The 15,911-nt window shown below is 37.4% G+C and overlaps 1 protein-coding gene across 1 annotated transcript in view; it reads right to left on the bottom strand.

Annotated features, from left to right (window-relative positions):
- grin2da (glutamate receptor, ionotropic, N-methyl D-aspartate 2D, a) overlaps nt 1-4,026 on the bottom strand; it is a 73,559-nt gene extending 69,533 nt beyond the window's left edge. The window contains exons 1-2 of the mRNA XM_051664769.1: nt 3,829-4,026; nt 3,478-3,738 (exon numbers count right to left, since the gene is read on the bottom strand). Coding sequence (XP_051520729.1) covers nt 3,478-3,738; nt 3,829-4,026 — 459 coding nt within the window. The remainder of the gene's footprint in view (nt 1-3,477; nt 3,739-3,828) is intronic.
- Between the last annotated feature and the right edge of the window lie 11,885 nt (nt 4,027-15,911).

Consider the following 15,911-nt stretch of genomic DNA (forward strand, 5'->3'; position numbering starts at 1 on the left):
GAGAGAACCGCAGCCTTATGATTGTCCAGCAAAATCGATTCAAGAATTTGGGTGAACTTCACAAGGAACGGACTGAGGCTGGGGTCAAGGCATCAAGAGCCACCACACACAGACGTGTCAAGGAATTTGGCTACAGTTGTCGTATTCCTCTTGTTAAGCCACTCCTGAACCACAGACAACGTCAGAGGCATCTTACCTGGGCTAAGGAGAAGAAGAACTGGACTGTTGCCCAGTGGTCCAAAGTCCTCTTTTCAGATGAGAGCAAGTTTTGTATTTCATTTGGAAACCAAGGTCCTAGAGTCTGGAGGAAGGGTGGAGAAGCTCATAGCCCAAGTTGCTTGAAGTCCAGTGTTAAGTTTCCACAGTCTGTGATGATTTGGGGTGCAATGTCATCTGCTGGTGTTGGTCCATTGTGTTTTTTTGAAAAGCAAAGTCACTGCACCCGTTTACCAAGAAATTTTGGAGCACTTCATGCTTCCTTCTGATGACCAGCTTTTTAAAGATGCTGATTTCATTTTCCAGCAGGATTTGGCACCTGCCCACACTGCCAAAAGCACCAAAAGTTGGTTAAATGACCATGGTGTTGGTGTGCTTGACTGGCCAGCAAACTCACCAGACCTGAACCCCATAGAGAATCTATGGGGTATTGTCAAGAGGAAAATGAGAAACAAGAGACCAAAAAATGCAGATGAGCTGAAGGCCACTGTCAAAGAAACCTGGGCTTCCATACCACCTCAGCAGTGCCACAAACTGATCACCTCCATGCCACGCCGAATTGAGGCAGTAATTAAAGCAAAAGGAGCCCCTACCAAGTATTGAGTACATATACAGTAAATGAACATACTTTCCAGAAGGCCAACAATTCACTAAAAATGTTTTTTTTATTGGTCTTATGATGTATTCAAATTTTTTGAGATAGTGAATTGGTGGGTTTTTGTTAAATGTGAGCCAAAATCATCACAATTAAAAGAACCAAAGACTTAAACTACTTCAGTCTGTGTGCATTGAATTTATTTAATACACGAGTTTCACAATTTGAGTTGAATTACTGAAATACATGAACTTTTCCATGACATTCTAATTTATTGAGATGCACCTGTAATGGCACAAATGCTGTCGACTGAGCTTAACTTGTATTGAACCCGAAATGTTACTTTAAGTAGAACTTAGCAAAATGCCTGAAATAGCTTCTAGCACCTTTAAACACTATGATCATTGTAGGCAAAGGTATTTCAAGTAAATTCTTTTACCTATATCTCAGGATACAACTCAACCACCAATGCTAAATCTTAACTTCAAATAGAGGATTTGTGGCCTAGTTGTAGATGGGCTAGTAACCTAAAGGATGTGAGGTCAAACTCTGTACAGAACAGTCCATGATCTATTACCATTATACATTAGCTAAAAGTGTCTGCTAAGTCAAGTCAACATGTTGTGCATTGATTTGATATAGACACCATTATGATGGATTATTCTTCCAAATTTATACTGTTTGTGTATTCAGAATAATTTCAGAACACAGCATCATGCAAAAATCCACAAAGTAGTTTATGACATTGCAAACATTTACTTTATTTCCACAAACCTCTTACAAAATATTTTGCTCTGTTTATTCTACAAGAGCCCTGGCCATTCACTCTTAAAAAAAAAAAAAAAAAAGAAAAGAAAACCCAGCTGACCTTTATTGTTGACTAATGCTTATTCATTTAAATAATTTGGCACTGTTTGAATAAAATTGGAAGATGCATATCTGGGAGCCATCTCTGCTGTTCCAAGTCATTGCAGTATGGATAGTGAGGATAACTGAGTTTATCACTGAAAAATTTCCAAATACTGGAATATTAAATCTCTGGGGAAAAGTGTTATAGTACCATCTATAATAAAATAAGTCTAGGGGTCTAAAGGAAATGGAAATTAACTTTACTCCATTTCAATTCACAATCTGTACAGACTCTTGTCTGCAGAACGTATACTTCCATTCTATCAGTTTTATGAATTTTAAACCTAACACTGCATTCTAACCAGGTGTGATGCGACAAGTTTCTTGCAATTTGTTCGTCCACACTGAATGTGAAACTGCTGTGCTACTTGACACAATCAAGGCCAATCAGAACATATTTGATGTTTAATAGAGAACAACAGTGCCTGCCCACTTTTTCAGCTGCCCAGAAGTATTTTTACCATTAATTTTCTCCATAGGTATTTAATAAAATCCTTCATAAAAGAGTTTTAAGCCATGAAACAAAACAACCAGCACCAGGGTGAATCACAACAATACAAACTTTGATATGAAGCTAAAACGTATTTGAAAACAGAGACTCAACGTGGTTCAAGGAACGAAAACCAAAACCAAAAACGAACGAAATTCTCTGCAGAACGTAACTGAAAACGGAAAACAAAGTCCCTTTCAATTGTTCCAGAGTAAAAACTTTATTTTAAAATGCTGGTAACCAGTTCCAGTCATTTTAGGGTGAAACCAAAGACCAATGAGTTTATCACAGTACATTTTTGGTTACACTTTCTGTTTCCCAAAAAATGGGACTTCACTCTTTAGTAGAACATAAGCATGTGCTTTGATCCTGAAGGGGTAAAAAGTACATTTCTCAGTTGTTTCCAAGTCTTCACTGAATTAATGTTAGATATTATGCATTAATACAGATTTGATGCTGCCAGGTTTTGAATGAGCAGATCTGTAATTAAAACAAATAATTAAAATAAAACCAAATAAATTAACAATTATTAAAGAATTCAAATAAAATTATTCTGATAAGATGACGTTAAGTCCAAACGTGCCCACGCAGTTTGTGCTTGCATGCAGGAGAGAGAGATTTAGGTTGTTAATTAAATATAGATGGCAATATGTACTGTTTATTTGAAATATTTGGGGGGATATATTTAATATAAAGGATATATTTACTGAAAAGACGATATTTTACATAGCAAGTATAGTATACAGTAGCCTATGATTTCAATGCTGATAATTCCCCCACATGGGAGGAATTTGTTTTTTCAAACTGAAGATGAAATAACATGTACTGGTGGCTTCAACAGAAGCATACTGTTTACCAATGATTAATAACTTCAGAGCTCTCAGTAGGAATGTCTTTAAAGGTTTATAAGTTATTGACAATAATTAATTTCCCAATAGAGGAAATAAATGGTATATTACTTCTGGAACCCGACTGTTGTGCTCTAAAGTAGTTTGGAGCGGAATTTTGGACCAATGAGATTTTACAGTGGGCTGGACTACCTGGGGCAAAAAATAGAAACCAAGCAAACAACAAGATGTCCTGTTGATCATCACTTGTCCATGTCACAGCTGGTATAGACAACAACATATTTCCTACAATAAATATATATAACATATATTCTCTTCCATGAAGAGATTTAATAAATGTGGCATTATATTGTCGCTCCCAGTTAGGACGCATTTAAAAAGAATCTGGCAGATAATTATGAATGAATGTTAACTCTTACCTGTGGCTCCCTCCCCAAGCCGGCCCCTCCCCCCACTGCAATGACAGGCACTCCTGTTTGGGCCGAGACAAACTCCAGCATCGGTGCTAATGGTGCACGGTTGGGCGGAGGTGGCTTCTCTTCTTCAAACACAAGGCCTTGCAGTGGAGTGGTTGCCAACAACTCACACAACTGTAGCAACAGGCTCCCTGGACTGCTCTCGTTCACAGCCAGCCAGATGACATTAGCTGGCCCCCATGGTGTCATAACGCTCTCACCCACCTGTCCTGACCAGGCCCGACTCAGAACGCCTGTCCCCGAGCTGCCACTTGGCCCGGCACCAGAGCCAGAGCCCGCCGCAGAAGAGCCGACCACACCCCCCACCCCAGCGCTCGTTTCCGGGAGGTGGGAGGAGCCGGAGTGGACCACAGCAATGTTGACTCCGCCCGAAGCCCCTCCCGAGTCCCTCTCTCTCTCCCGAGGACGGAGCAGCAGTGGGGGGGAGGGCTGAGCCGGCCCAGTGCATGCCAGCACAGCCAATAAGAATGAAAGAACGGGCCTTGCCGCCATGACAAGGGCAAAGAGTCACTTGGGTGAGTAGCGTTGTAAACAGGAACAAAACCTTAAAGGAGAAAAGAAAGAATGTTAGAAAGAGTACAAGTCCATACAGTGCAACAATTTTGCTTGCATTTGCGATTCAAAATTCTAAAATGCTACAACAAAATGTAATCCATTTGCACACAAGCAAAGTATAATTTCTGCCTACAAAAAGTACTGCAAACAAAGAACATGTACAAAGAGGAGGTTGCCATAGACGCAGAATGTTCCTTCTGTGCGGTAATTGCCTGACTACTCTCGAGCAGTGGAGGATATTGGATTAGTTGATACAGGCAGTCACCTAGGGTAACAGTGTTCTCTGGGGCACCTTGACGAGCAGTGATGGGAAGTCCAACATATTTCCACAAACCGGTTCTTTCGGATGGTTCGTTGCAATGAACCGGTTAAATAAAAAAAATGATTCAACAGTTCTGTTATGTCATCATGTAATAACGTAACTAGTACATAAATCTAACATCCCGGTGTCATGGTATTCACACCGAAACATTTAAATAAAGCCATATGTAAATGCATAATTAAGTTTTAACAATAAGGGTGTTTATTGTCATCAATGTTTCATTCTGTGATCCTGCATTTTGAATACGATTGACAAATATTGATTATGTCTTGGATAAGTTTCCTATATACAAATTTTGCATGTAAAACACACAATATAGACATCGATGCACAAACGCAGATGTGTTCTACATGTCTAAAGCATATAAAGAGAATAAACTAGTGTTAATCAACTCACCAGAAACCATGATTCACCTTACAACAACTTTTTCAGTACATTTTGTTTGTTATTAAAAAAACTTTGCCCCAGACTCATTCAAGTTCTCATTACAAGCATGATCATGCTTCTGGGATTGGCTCTTTCTTCGGTTTTTGGTTCTTTTTTAGTCTAACACGACCAAAAACACTGATGTCCGATTCAGCGTGATGGTTTGATTCATTCATTTCGAACAGGTTATTTGGTTCAATAACCGGTCTAGTAACTCATAAAAGTCGCCTAGCTAATATGAGTCCAACTTGTTCATTTTAAACTCAGTCTCAGGCTACTAGTTGTCTGCAATTAGTGTTGTTTCAGTCATTTTAGCTAATTGATTCGTTTGGACAGTTCATGTACATTAACCAGTTCAAATAAATTATACACTGTTTAACTTCAGCCCATGCGTAGAAGCCATTGCATCTTCTGTTTTGAAGTGGAATGTTTAATTTCAGCTGTTAATCACTATGTTTTTGACTCAGTAATATTAAATAGTGTGTTTTATTAGTTGTATTCAGTTAAAATTAATGTATTGTTCAATGTGGTCTTTAGAATAAATGTATTTGTTCAATTTAATGTTGCCACCCTATTTGTTTAATGTCACCCTAATTGAAGTCATCGTTGTTTTTGTGCCAGATAAATTGTGTAGAATTTATAGTAGAAATAAATAATATATTTTAATAGTTATATTATTAGCTACAAATGTGTCTTTTATAGCCCTCTACATTGCAAGTAAATCACTCGCATATGTGACTACATTTTGCCACTATGTGACAAAAATATGTCTGGTATTAGCCACTGGCTAGTAAATATTCCGATTTTACTCACCAGAGATTGAGTTGTGTAGTGGCGAAGAAGAACATAAGCACCGCGATCCTTTTACTAAAAAAGAAGCTGGCGATTAAGAAGCTGGATTCAGCCTCATCTTTTACAGCGTGTTGTGTCTTGTGAGCACACACTCTTAAGGAAATTAATCTTACAGTATTTGGCTGCAGTGGGTCCTGAGGTTTCAACCTTGTGAATATTTTTTGAAAAATGTGTCATCATATAAATTTATAGAATGTAAATTAGTAATTTGTACACAGGTTCAAATGTGATTAAAATGATCAAAAGCAAAATATGAAAATAAAATGTACAATCTTGCAAACTACATTGCATGAAATTATATACAGTATATAAACACTATATATATATATACACACACACACATATATATATATATATATATATATATACTGTATGTGAAGATGCCCCATTCTCTGTTTGCTTAAAGGAATCATTCACCCACAAATGAAAATTCTTTCATCATTTACTCACCCTTATGCCATCCCATATGTGACTTTCTTTCATCTGCTGAACTCAAATGAAGGTTTTTAGAAGAATTTCTCAGCTGTTTTGGTCCATATAATCCAAGTGAATGGGTGCCAAAAAATCTTAAACTAAAAAAATCACATAAGTCAGCATAAAAGTAGTCCATAAGACTCCAGTGGTTAAAACAATGTCTTCAGAAGCTATATGATAGGTGTGGGTGAGAAACAGATCACATTTTCGGTGATTCACATTTTTCACGCATACTGCCCCCTACTGGGCACGGAAAAGAATTTCTAGCAAAAAATGACTTAAATTTTGATCTCTTTCTCACCCACACCTATTATATAGCTTCTGAAGATATTAATTAAAACACTAGAGTCATATGGATTACTTTTATGCTCCCTTTATGTGGATTTTGGAGCTTCAAAATTTTGGCACCCATTCACTTGCATTGAATGGACCTACGGAGCTTAAATATTCTTCTAAAAATCTTCATTTGTGTTCTGCAGAAGAAATAAAGTCATACACAAATGGGATGGCATGAGGGTGAGTAAATGATGAGAAAATTTTCATTTGTGGGTGAACTATCCCTTTAAAAAAAATTTCAGTTTTCAGTTGCATTATGCCTACATGTCGTCAAAAGTCTGGCAAGTAAAAACTAACATTTTCTAGCCAATGGCGATTCTTTCTCCAACGTGTCCATAGATGGTTGAAAGCCAAGTAAGTAATTTTCCCTTAAATTCTGTGAGCATCTAGTTGCTTTATTTCCAGAGGAAGAGCTTAACCCTTATGTTGTGTTCCGGTCATTTTGACCCGGATAACTTATTTTTTCTCTTACAATATTTTATTTATTTTTATTTTTGCTTAATCCAACTGGAATAAAAATTCTTGACTTTATTCACATGTGGTATCTGAAAACACAAAAAATGGACCATTTTCTTTAAATTTTTTGGTTTTATTTAACTTTGTTACACGTGTTCCTGGTAAAAAAAAAATGACCAGCCATTGGAAATGAATTGATTAGACTACAAAATACAGAAATATTAAGTGTTCAGGAGCATCCCAATCATTTAGATGAGCACATATAAGGATGTGTGTTTGCACACACAAAGTCAGACTTCTCAGACATGTGCAAACACACAACACAAACACTCTCTCTCTCTCATACACACACAATGTGTGATGTGCATCGTAATTCCATGTCAATTTTTTGAGGAATATTTCAAGATCTACTTATTATGTTGTGTTTGGGCTCATGAATCGGGATAGTCTGCTGTAAGTTACAATATGTCATTACTGTATCTATGTTATATGTATGTTTCAGGAAGTAATAAGGAAAAACGTGACAAAAAGCCACTCCTGTTTATTACATTTATGTGTGTCAGTGGGAATTTCATACACTAACTCACTGCAGTTTAGCCTCTGAGTGAAATAAATTTGCACATTGCATTCTACTAATTGAGACCTTTCCAACGATATATAACACATGGCTATCTAATCTTTTAATGGTTTTACAAACTCTGAATGTAAATGTTGTGATAACAAATTTGCAAATGATAAGAACGAAACAGTTCTTATTTGTCAGCAAATTAAAAAGCATTATTTAAGAATTAGTAGGATCAGCTATATGCATTGTAAAATCCAGATTCTAAGCTTTAAAATGATACCTATTTAGTTCAGATCAAGCAATTGGTTATTAATTTATTATTATTATTATTATTATTATTATTATTATTATTATTATTATTATTATTTTCCGCTGGGAGTGCCCCCCACTGGCCCATAAGCTTAGTTCAATTAATTCTTCTGTCAATAAAAAAAAATAAAAAAATTTAAATATGTAAAAAAAAAAAAGACTAGTACAAAACCTGTCATAATTACTAAAAAATAACTTGAAAAAGATCTAATGCAATATCTTGTGATAATGTATGCAATATAAGAGATTTATAAACAATTTTAGTGGAACAGACATATTTGACTGGGAACACAAAATATGTTAGCACAAAATGAACACAACACAACAGTGTTGCTTTTAACTCTGAAACACTGGATTCGGCATGTTTCTGAGTTTTAGAGAAACACCTTAGTGCGATGCATTCCTCTAATAGGCATTTCAGATTAATGGTTGTTGTATATGGGTTTTTTAGTGGTCTGTTCTTAAACCATTACAAGTCATGTAAATTGCAGCACCATGATTTTATCTTTTGTTGAATATTTATAACAACAAAAAATATATCATCATATCAATTATTTCATTAAAAATATGCCATATGACAAAATTGTAGTTGTAGTAGTAAATAATACAAACTGTAGTAAATATTGTAAAAAAAAATAACAATAAAACTATTTCAACCAAACTCTTCTGTGTGTTGATAGATTTTTTTTTTTTTTTTAGCTCACTAGCACCAGTGCTAACACCTAAAAAAGTAAGTGTACAGCTCTACAGAAGAAGTTTTATTGAGAGCAGACTGAATGTGAACTAAAGAACTGGGTTAAAAATAAAAAATTACTGCTGTCATTAAAAAAGGATGGAGGCACGGATCATAAATGTAGCAAGTACATAAAACAACAGAGCAATGCCGCAAAATCAAAGCTCTGGCAGAGCCAAAGAAAAACACGCAGGGCCAAGCTGTCAGCATACAGTCCATCAACCTCAATTAGGACGCCATCAGACATCAAGATACATTAACCTGGCAGAGGTAGTTAAGTTCCTGAGCAGGAATTGGGGAAGAAAAGCTAACACATCTCATCTCCTTGAACCCCACCATTCCCCAGGGTAGATGGGAAATCATTACTCCCTCTGCACTGATTCATGCATTAGTCCCTTCAAAGCATGAGACAGTTCTGAATCTTCACTATAAATCTGCCAAGCCACAAAGTGTCCTTCTTTGCTTGGGTAGATCCAGAACACACTGAGTAAATAAAATGAAAATAAAGAACACAGAAGAACAGAGGGGATGAGGGGACACTTTTGTTTGTGTTCCTCTTACAATGAGCAAGACAGTGAGTGAGAGAGAGGGAGGGAGAGATGGCACAGTTGTGCTGATACAAATGGCAGGCCGTATAAGTGCCAGCAACACCATGAATCATTTTCAAGTCACTTTGTACGCCAGCCATCTAAACCTACCCACCCACCTTTCCCTCCTCCCTCGCCCTAGACGTACACATACACACTCTCTTTAATTAACCTCCTACTAAACACACTTATTTACACACAAACAATGCAGACGTACACGCAGAGATGGTGATGTATTGCATGATATATTTCATAACTGTACCTGTTCTCACAGTAACATGCATATTAATTATAAAGCACTGACTCAGGGCTTGGCAGCGCTCACAGACACACCCACACAAATGCATATCTATCTCTTCGTCATACTGGCCGCTTTTCAAAGCTGGAGCTGCTAATGTCATAGCTTTGAAACAGAAGGCATGCTGACGTCATAATATCTTCTCTCATTTCAGTCATTCTCTCTCCCCTATTAATTCTCCTTGTAGTTCTTTTGACACACAGAATGGGGGATTAAGACATGCTAAAGCAAGATCCATTTGAAAAAGACCAATTGGAAGAGGAGAGGGAAGAAAAAATAAAAGGGAAGTGGACATGTGGATGGATCCAGAGAAAATGAAGAAAACGAGGGAGGATGGGGATTGATGGAACCGAAGCGGTAAGAGAAATATTTAAGAGCGAGTTTAATAACGCAAAGAACAGATGCCTTTGAGTTTGTTTTGAGTAAAGGCAAAAGGCCCAATCAAAGCAGTGTGCTGCATTATTCAGCACATCATTACTGCATCCACACTGGCCTATGGGTGAAGACTGCAGTGGCGAGTAGTGGGGAATACTGTGGTTTAAATGGAAGAACACAAAATAAAATTTATTTGACTCTTGTTTTGTTGTTTTGTGCACAGCGCTTCAAGTGGAGGGTTGGAAAGCCTACTCAAGGCTTTCGAAAAGGGTTATACATTTCATCATTCATTCTGCAAGTTGAAATCCAAAGGAATTAAGGACCAGAAAAGGTGACTTCTTTGCGCACCAAGCATAAAAAATCCATTAAAATTATCATTCCGCTTGAAAGAAATATGAAGTAACGGATGGATAGGAAAGCAATACCCCATACAGTAGACAGAGTCTAGATAGGAACATCTTTTCTGGATAGTTAGCTATGATTGTAAATTAAGCAGTGGAGGCTTAAAGCTCCTTATGTTTGCTTCAAATGGGCTATAAGTGAAAGAGTATGAAAATTACTTCTTTTAAACACAGTAGAATAAGAAGTCCAACCCACATCTCAGGCAAAATCATCAGACTTGCTTATAATAATCCAGTCAATGAAATGGAACTTGTTGCAAAGCAGGGAGTTAAAATGACTATTTGCTAACTAAAAATATCTATAGTTAATATAGATTTTTCCTAGAAAATATTTTATGCCAGGCTGAAACATTTCAATAATAATATTTTCCATTTTAAGGGCAAGAATGCAAGGGACACAAATGTTTAACCTCAGTTAAAGATATAGTTCACCCAAAAATGAAAATCATTCACTCACCCTTCCTAACCCAAATGACTTTCTTTCTTTCCTAGAACACAAAAGGAGATGTTAGGTGGAATGTTATACTCAGTCATCATTCACTTTCTTGGCATCCATCTTTTGTGTTCAACAGAAGAAAGAAAGTCATAAGAGCAACAAGACGGTGGACTCTATTTTAAGAGTGCTAATCAATGGGCATGTGGCCACACACGTTTTGGTATTTTTGTGCAAGTATGCGCTAAGTCTAGGTGCAAGTGGGTCTGGCGACCAGTGATTGTATCGGAACACACTTCACTTCTAGTGGTCGATTTCGATTTTGAAAAATTACATTTATTTATTGAAACAAAAACAAAAAATTTAACCAAAAATATTTCTAAATTCAAATTACACTTCAAACTAAATGAAAATATAATCAAAATAATGAAGTGGTCAGAAAAATAATACCAAATCCAAACATCTTACTCCAACTTCTTCCACCGGCCCGTTTTGCAGTAACTTAAAAATCACTCTACGACAACAGGTGGAAAAATACCAATATAAATTAGATCATAAATACAGTTGTGAATATAAACATAATAATAGATGGTTTAACACAAATCTCATAAAATGTTGTTTCATAAAACGGCTATAACTGATGTCAGGGACATAATTTGTTGTTCCACTATATTTTCAAAGTATGGACATGAACTTTATTACCACCTGCTGGTGGAATCTCCAAACTGCAAATGCAGGAAACTAATTTAGACTTTGCACTAAAAACAGATGTGAATCTGAAACGACTTAGGGCAATGACCTATTTCTCAGGAATATAGCAAATTGCTTTTTGCACCACTTCATTAACATACACTACACCCACAGCTTGCGCGCATACACCCACAGAGTTCTCAAACACTCCCACCCACATCCACTTGCGCATTGCACTGGCACGAAAATTGCCCTTAGAATTAGCACACTCACGAAAATAGAGCTTGGTGAGTAAATGATGCCAGAACTTTCATTTTTGGATAACTAACTGCATTTAAGCAAGCCCCTCAAACTGACAGGTGCAAGTGTTGTGCACCAGCATTTGTGTAGTGGTCTTATATAAATAAAAACAACCAAAAAGGTGATGCAAACATTTTCCCCCATTTTTATGAGCCTTCAAGGCTTGTTGCCAAGTGACAACAATAAACAACTGCCGGTAGTAGGTCATGCTGATGACGAAAGTGGTTTGGCATAACGGAACACAGTGTGAAAGCACACCAGAGGGGTACAATTGAACTGGGGTATAGACTGAAGCAATTGTACAAAGTGTGAAAACACAAAGTTGGACAATTTGGTCACTCATTGCCTCTGTGAGTAGCCGTATGGTGATTAAGACTCTGGGCTGATAACACAGACGTCACAAATGTGATCCTAGGTAGGATTGACACATAAACTGGGGAGTTTCTAAGTGAAGCCTAACACAATCAGGTCTTTCAGCAAGGCACTTAATTCCATGTTGCTCAAGGGAAACTGCTGCTGCCATTTGTGTACCAGTGTAGAAAGCATCTGCTAAATGATAAGTAACCTCCATGAAAGCACATTGGTGACTGAGCTTGCCTAGGAGCATGAGAACACCACCAAGCAATAACTTCAGGTTCACATTTTCACAATGATTTTATTAAATATTTGATGGTTTTTCAATTGTACGTTACAAAATTAATGTGTCATAGAACTGTAATTTATATTACTTTAGTACTAGTACAATTTAAAGAGGTAGATTACCCAAAAATTACAATTATGTCATCATTTACTCACTTTCATGTTGTTCCAAACCCTTATGATTTGTTTTCTTCCGTGGAACACAAAAGGAGATGTTAAGCAGAATGTTCAACTTTGTCTCATAGAAACACATTACTATACCTACATTTCTGCAAAATGATTTTTTTGATGGCTCGATCTACATTTGCCGGCACTTTCCTGGTGAATGAACACTAGAAGCACTACAACAACATGACTTTTAGTCCCTTTAACACAAATCACAAATAAGAGGGCAGATTATTAGTTCATAAACACTGATACTTTTCACCCTGTTCCTCACATAATGCTATCTTATGACATCTAAACACTTTTGTGCATGAATTGTTAGGCGATATATACATACTGTATATGTAAAGCGATGCAAAGGTACGAGTCCAGAAGAGCACGCAATGAGCTGAAAGTGTCATAGAAGCATCACAAAATGATTAGGTTGCTTTAGCAATTGCATTTTTCATGTCACATTTGCTTTTTATGACACTATCGGTTAGGTTTAGGTTTAAAGTTTAGGGTAGGAATGTAGGTTTCGTTAATTTAAAACTCGATAGAGCATCAACCTACAAAAACTCATCTGTTTGAGAGAAAATATAACTCGCTTTTAGCGACACTCAGTGGACATTTCACCCCGGAAATGCTGCAATACGAGTCATGTAAAACGAGCAATGTAATATGCAACATTTAAATTCTGCTAATAACAATTGTACATTTGACAGTAAATGTTAAATGGACAGTAAATGCAATTTTCCTTCTCCTGTGGGGGTACTGTGGTGTGAGTTCCTGTTGTTTTCCCATGAGTATGATGGCAATAAATATTTTAGTTTCAACACAGAGGTTGCACAGTGCAAATCCGTTCAGGGTTGATAAGTAGAACTGACAGATTCTGGGGTGAGTGACCTCATGATGAAATGAGCCAAAGAAAGAAAGACTCGAGAATCCTTTGACGGACTGTAAAGGCAATATGCGTTTTCTGCAGGGTGACCACATCTTAACACACCGCTGCTTTCCAATAAGTCCTGTAGAGAAAGAGCTCTACGAGGCACATGAAGCTGAACCAATAATCTTCAGCAAAGTGAGCAAAATTAGAATTTCAATAATAATTGTTGCTAGCTGACGGCAATCATTGGCAACACTTAGTTAATCTTTCCGAACGACATCAAACAAGCTAAACTGTGGAACTTGTCAAGGTAACTGAAGGGCGAAAATCAAATAAGAGATACTCACTGCTCAACAAGCAGGTTCTTTTCAGCATGGTTCAGCTCGAGGTACAAGCATGTGCAGCAGTAAATTCGAGGGGCTCTGTATCCGACTGACTGACTCTGAGAAATTGACTGGCTTGGGAATCTGTTTTCCTAGTCCTCAAGACTTGCCTACATGAGTATGACTTGGCATATTCTGGCAAAGCAGCCTATTTTTTCATAAAGCTAACAAGAATTTATTGCTCTTTTAGCCACAGGTATTCTACATCCAAAACTGCACTCTTTTCAAAACAGCAATTTTGTGTTCTGCAAGTACAAGCACTAGTTGTGCTTTGCATGGAGCAACCTTAATTTCTTCAAAGGATGCTTTGGAAAATGCTGGCTCTTTGAGGCATTTTTATGCTAATAATGCACTATAAATAACATTCAAATCTTTTTTCAATCCCCTCATGTCTAAAATGTGGGATCATTCACTTTTCAGCTGTCCCCATCCCCAAGGATTTGACTGCAGGTAAATTTACAGTGGCACACTTTCATTTCATCTTGAATGAACTTTAGCTGTAAAACTCTTTCAGTGATCTTGAATGAACCCCTATAAATATTCTAGTGTGGTACTGTAGCATCTGTGTGCTGGATTTTGAGTGGCATGCAAATTTCTTTTTACATGTGCAAGTTGCTTGTTGGGGAAAAATGAAGGGCTTAACAGATGGTCACTTGTTCAGATCATAGGTCTGCAGTGCAGTGTTCCCCAGAGAGAACCACTAATCTGAAATGACTCTCTCTCTCTCTCTCTCTCTCTCTCTCACACTGAAAAATAAATAAATAAATATGTCAGTGATGTTAATGCGGGTAGCCCCATGTCATGCATCAGCATCTGAAAAGCCTACCATAACCCTTCTTCAACATTTCTATCAAATAATCTTCTGAGTGTTTTTTATTTATTTATTTTTTATGAAAGCCCTGGATGATTTTTAGCCACCAGTCCTGCTCATCTTTTTTTGTTGTTATTGCTGTTGCAATAGATGAGGGTATCACTGTCTCTGTGTTGTGCAGCGCTGTCTAACATGCGGTTGTCGGTGGTTTGGTCATGGAGATGAGTTATGGTGGACTCCAAAACGCTTCATCTAGCGATGAATCATTCACAGCTCATGGCACAGGCTTTACAAGTGCTTCTCTAGATGGACTCAACATTTCTTTTTTTATCAGAATCAGAGTCAAAATCTCTTTTATTCGCTTGCACTTGTAAGGTACAGGCATTTACTTTGGTCACATTTGACATCTGCCCAACATGCAACAAAAAATGGTTACCATGAACACAAAAGACATCACAACATACCCATTACAAAACAATATACACATTTCTATACAATATACACAATACATAGGCCTATACAATTCACATATCTATTAGTATAACAAATCTAAGTATAGAGTGATTAAAGTGCAAGGTGTGTGTGTGAGAGAGAGAGAGGGAGAGAGAAGCACTGGGAAAGAAGCTGTGTCTTTTGGTCCTGGTTTGGACAGCCTTAAAACGTCTGCCAGATGGAAGCATTTGGAACAAGCCATAACCCGGGAGAGAAGTATCTTTAACAGTCTTTGTCACCCGATTAACTGTTCTGGACTTGTAGAGCTCAGCAAGTGATGGAAGATTGCAGCCAATGATTCTTTCACTGCACACTTCATAATGCGTTGTAGCTGTTTCTTTGATTGATCATCATCAGAGCCAAACCAGAAATTAACAGAAGAAGGAATCACATTAACAATGATGGCTCAGTAAAACTGTACGAGTGAACTGTCCATGTTACTCAGCTCTCTTAGAAAGAGCATGCACTGCTGAATGTGATATTGTTGCCCCATTTGAGAGTTTTAGAGGTGATAATGCCTAAAAATTTGCAAGATTCCACCAGATTAGCCTAACCCTAGAGTCTTTGATTAGCTGAGGGGGATGTGCTGGGGTGTGTTTCCTGAAGCTGATGATCATCTTAACACTCTTAGTGATGATGAGGTCCAGGTTGTTGGTGCCACACCACACAGTAAGTATCTCCACTTCTCTTCTGTAGAACTTTCATCCCCAATTAGACCAATGAGAGTGGTGTCATTTGCAAACTTCAGTAGTTTGATCGAAGTGTCAATGGAAGTGCCACCATTTGTATACAGGGAATAAAGTAATGGGGATAAACCTAGTTTGACATTTGGAGAGGTGGGGGCCCACAAGATAAACTGTTTCCAAATAGTCAGGAAGCTGAAAATCCATTTACAAATGGACTGTTCAAC

The sequence above is a fragment of the Myxocyprinus asiaticus genome, chromosome 30, assembly GCF_019703515.2.
Source record: "Myxocyprinus asiaticus isolate MX2 ecotype Aquarium Trade chromosome 30, UBuf_Myxa_2, whole genome shotgun sequence".
NCBI lineage: Eukaryota > Metazoa > Chordata > Actinopteri > Cypriniformes > Catostomidae > Myxocyprinus > Myxocyprinus asiaticus.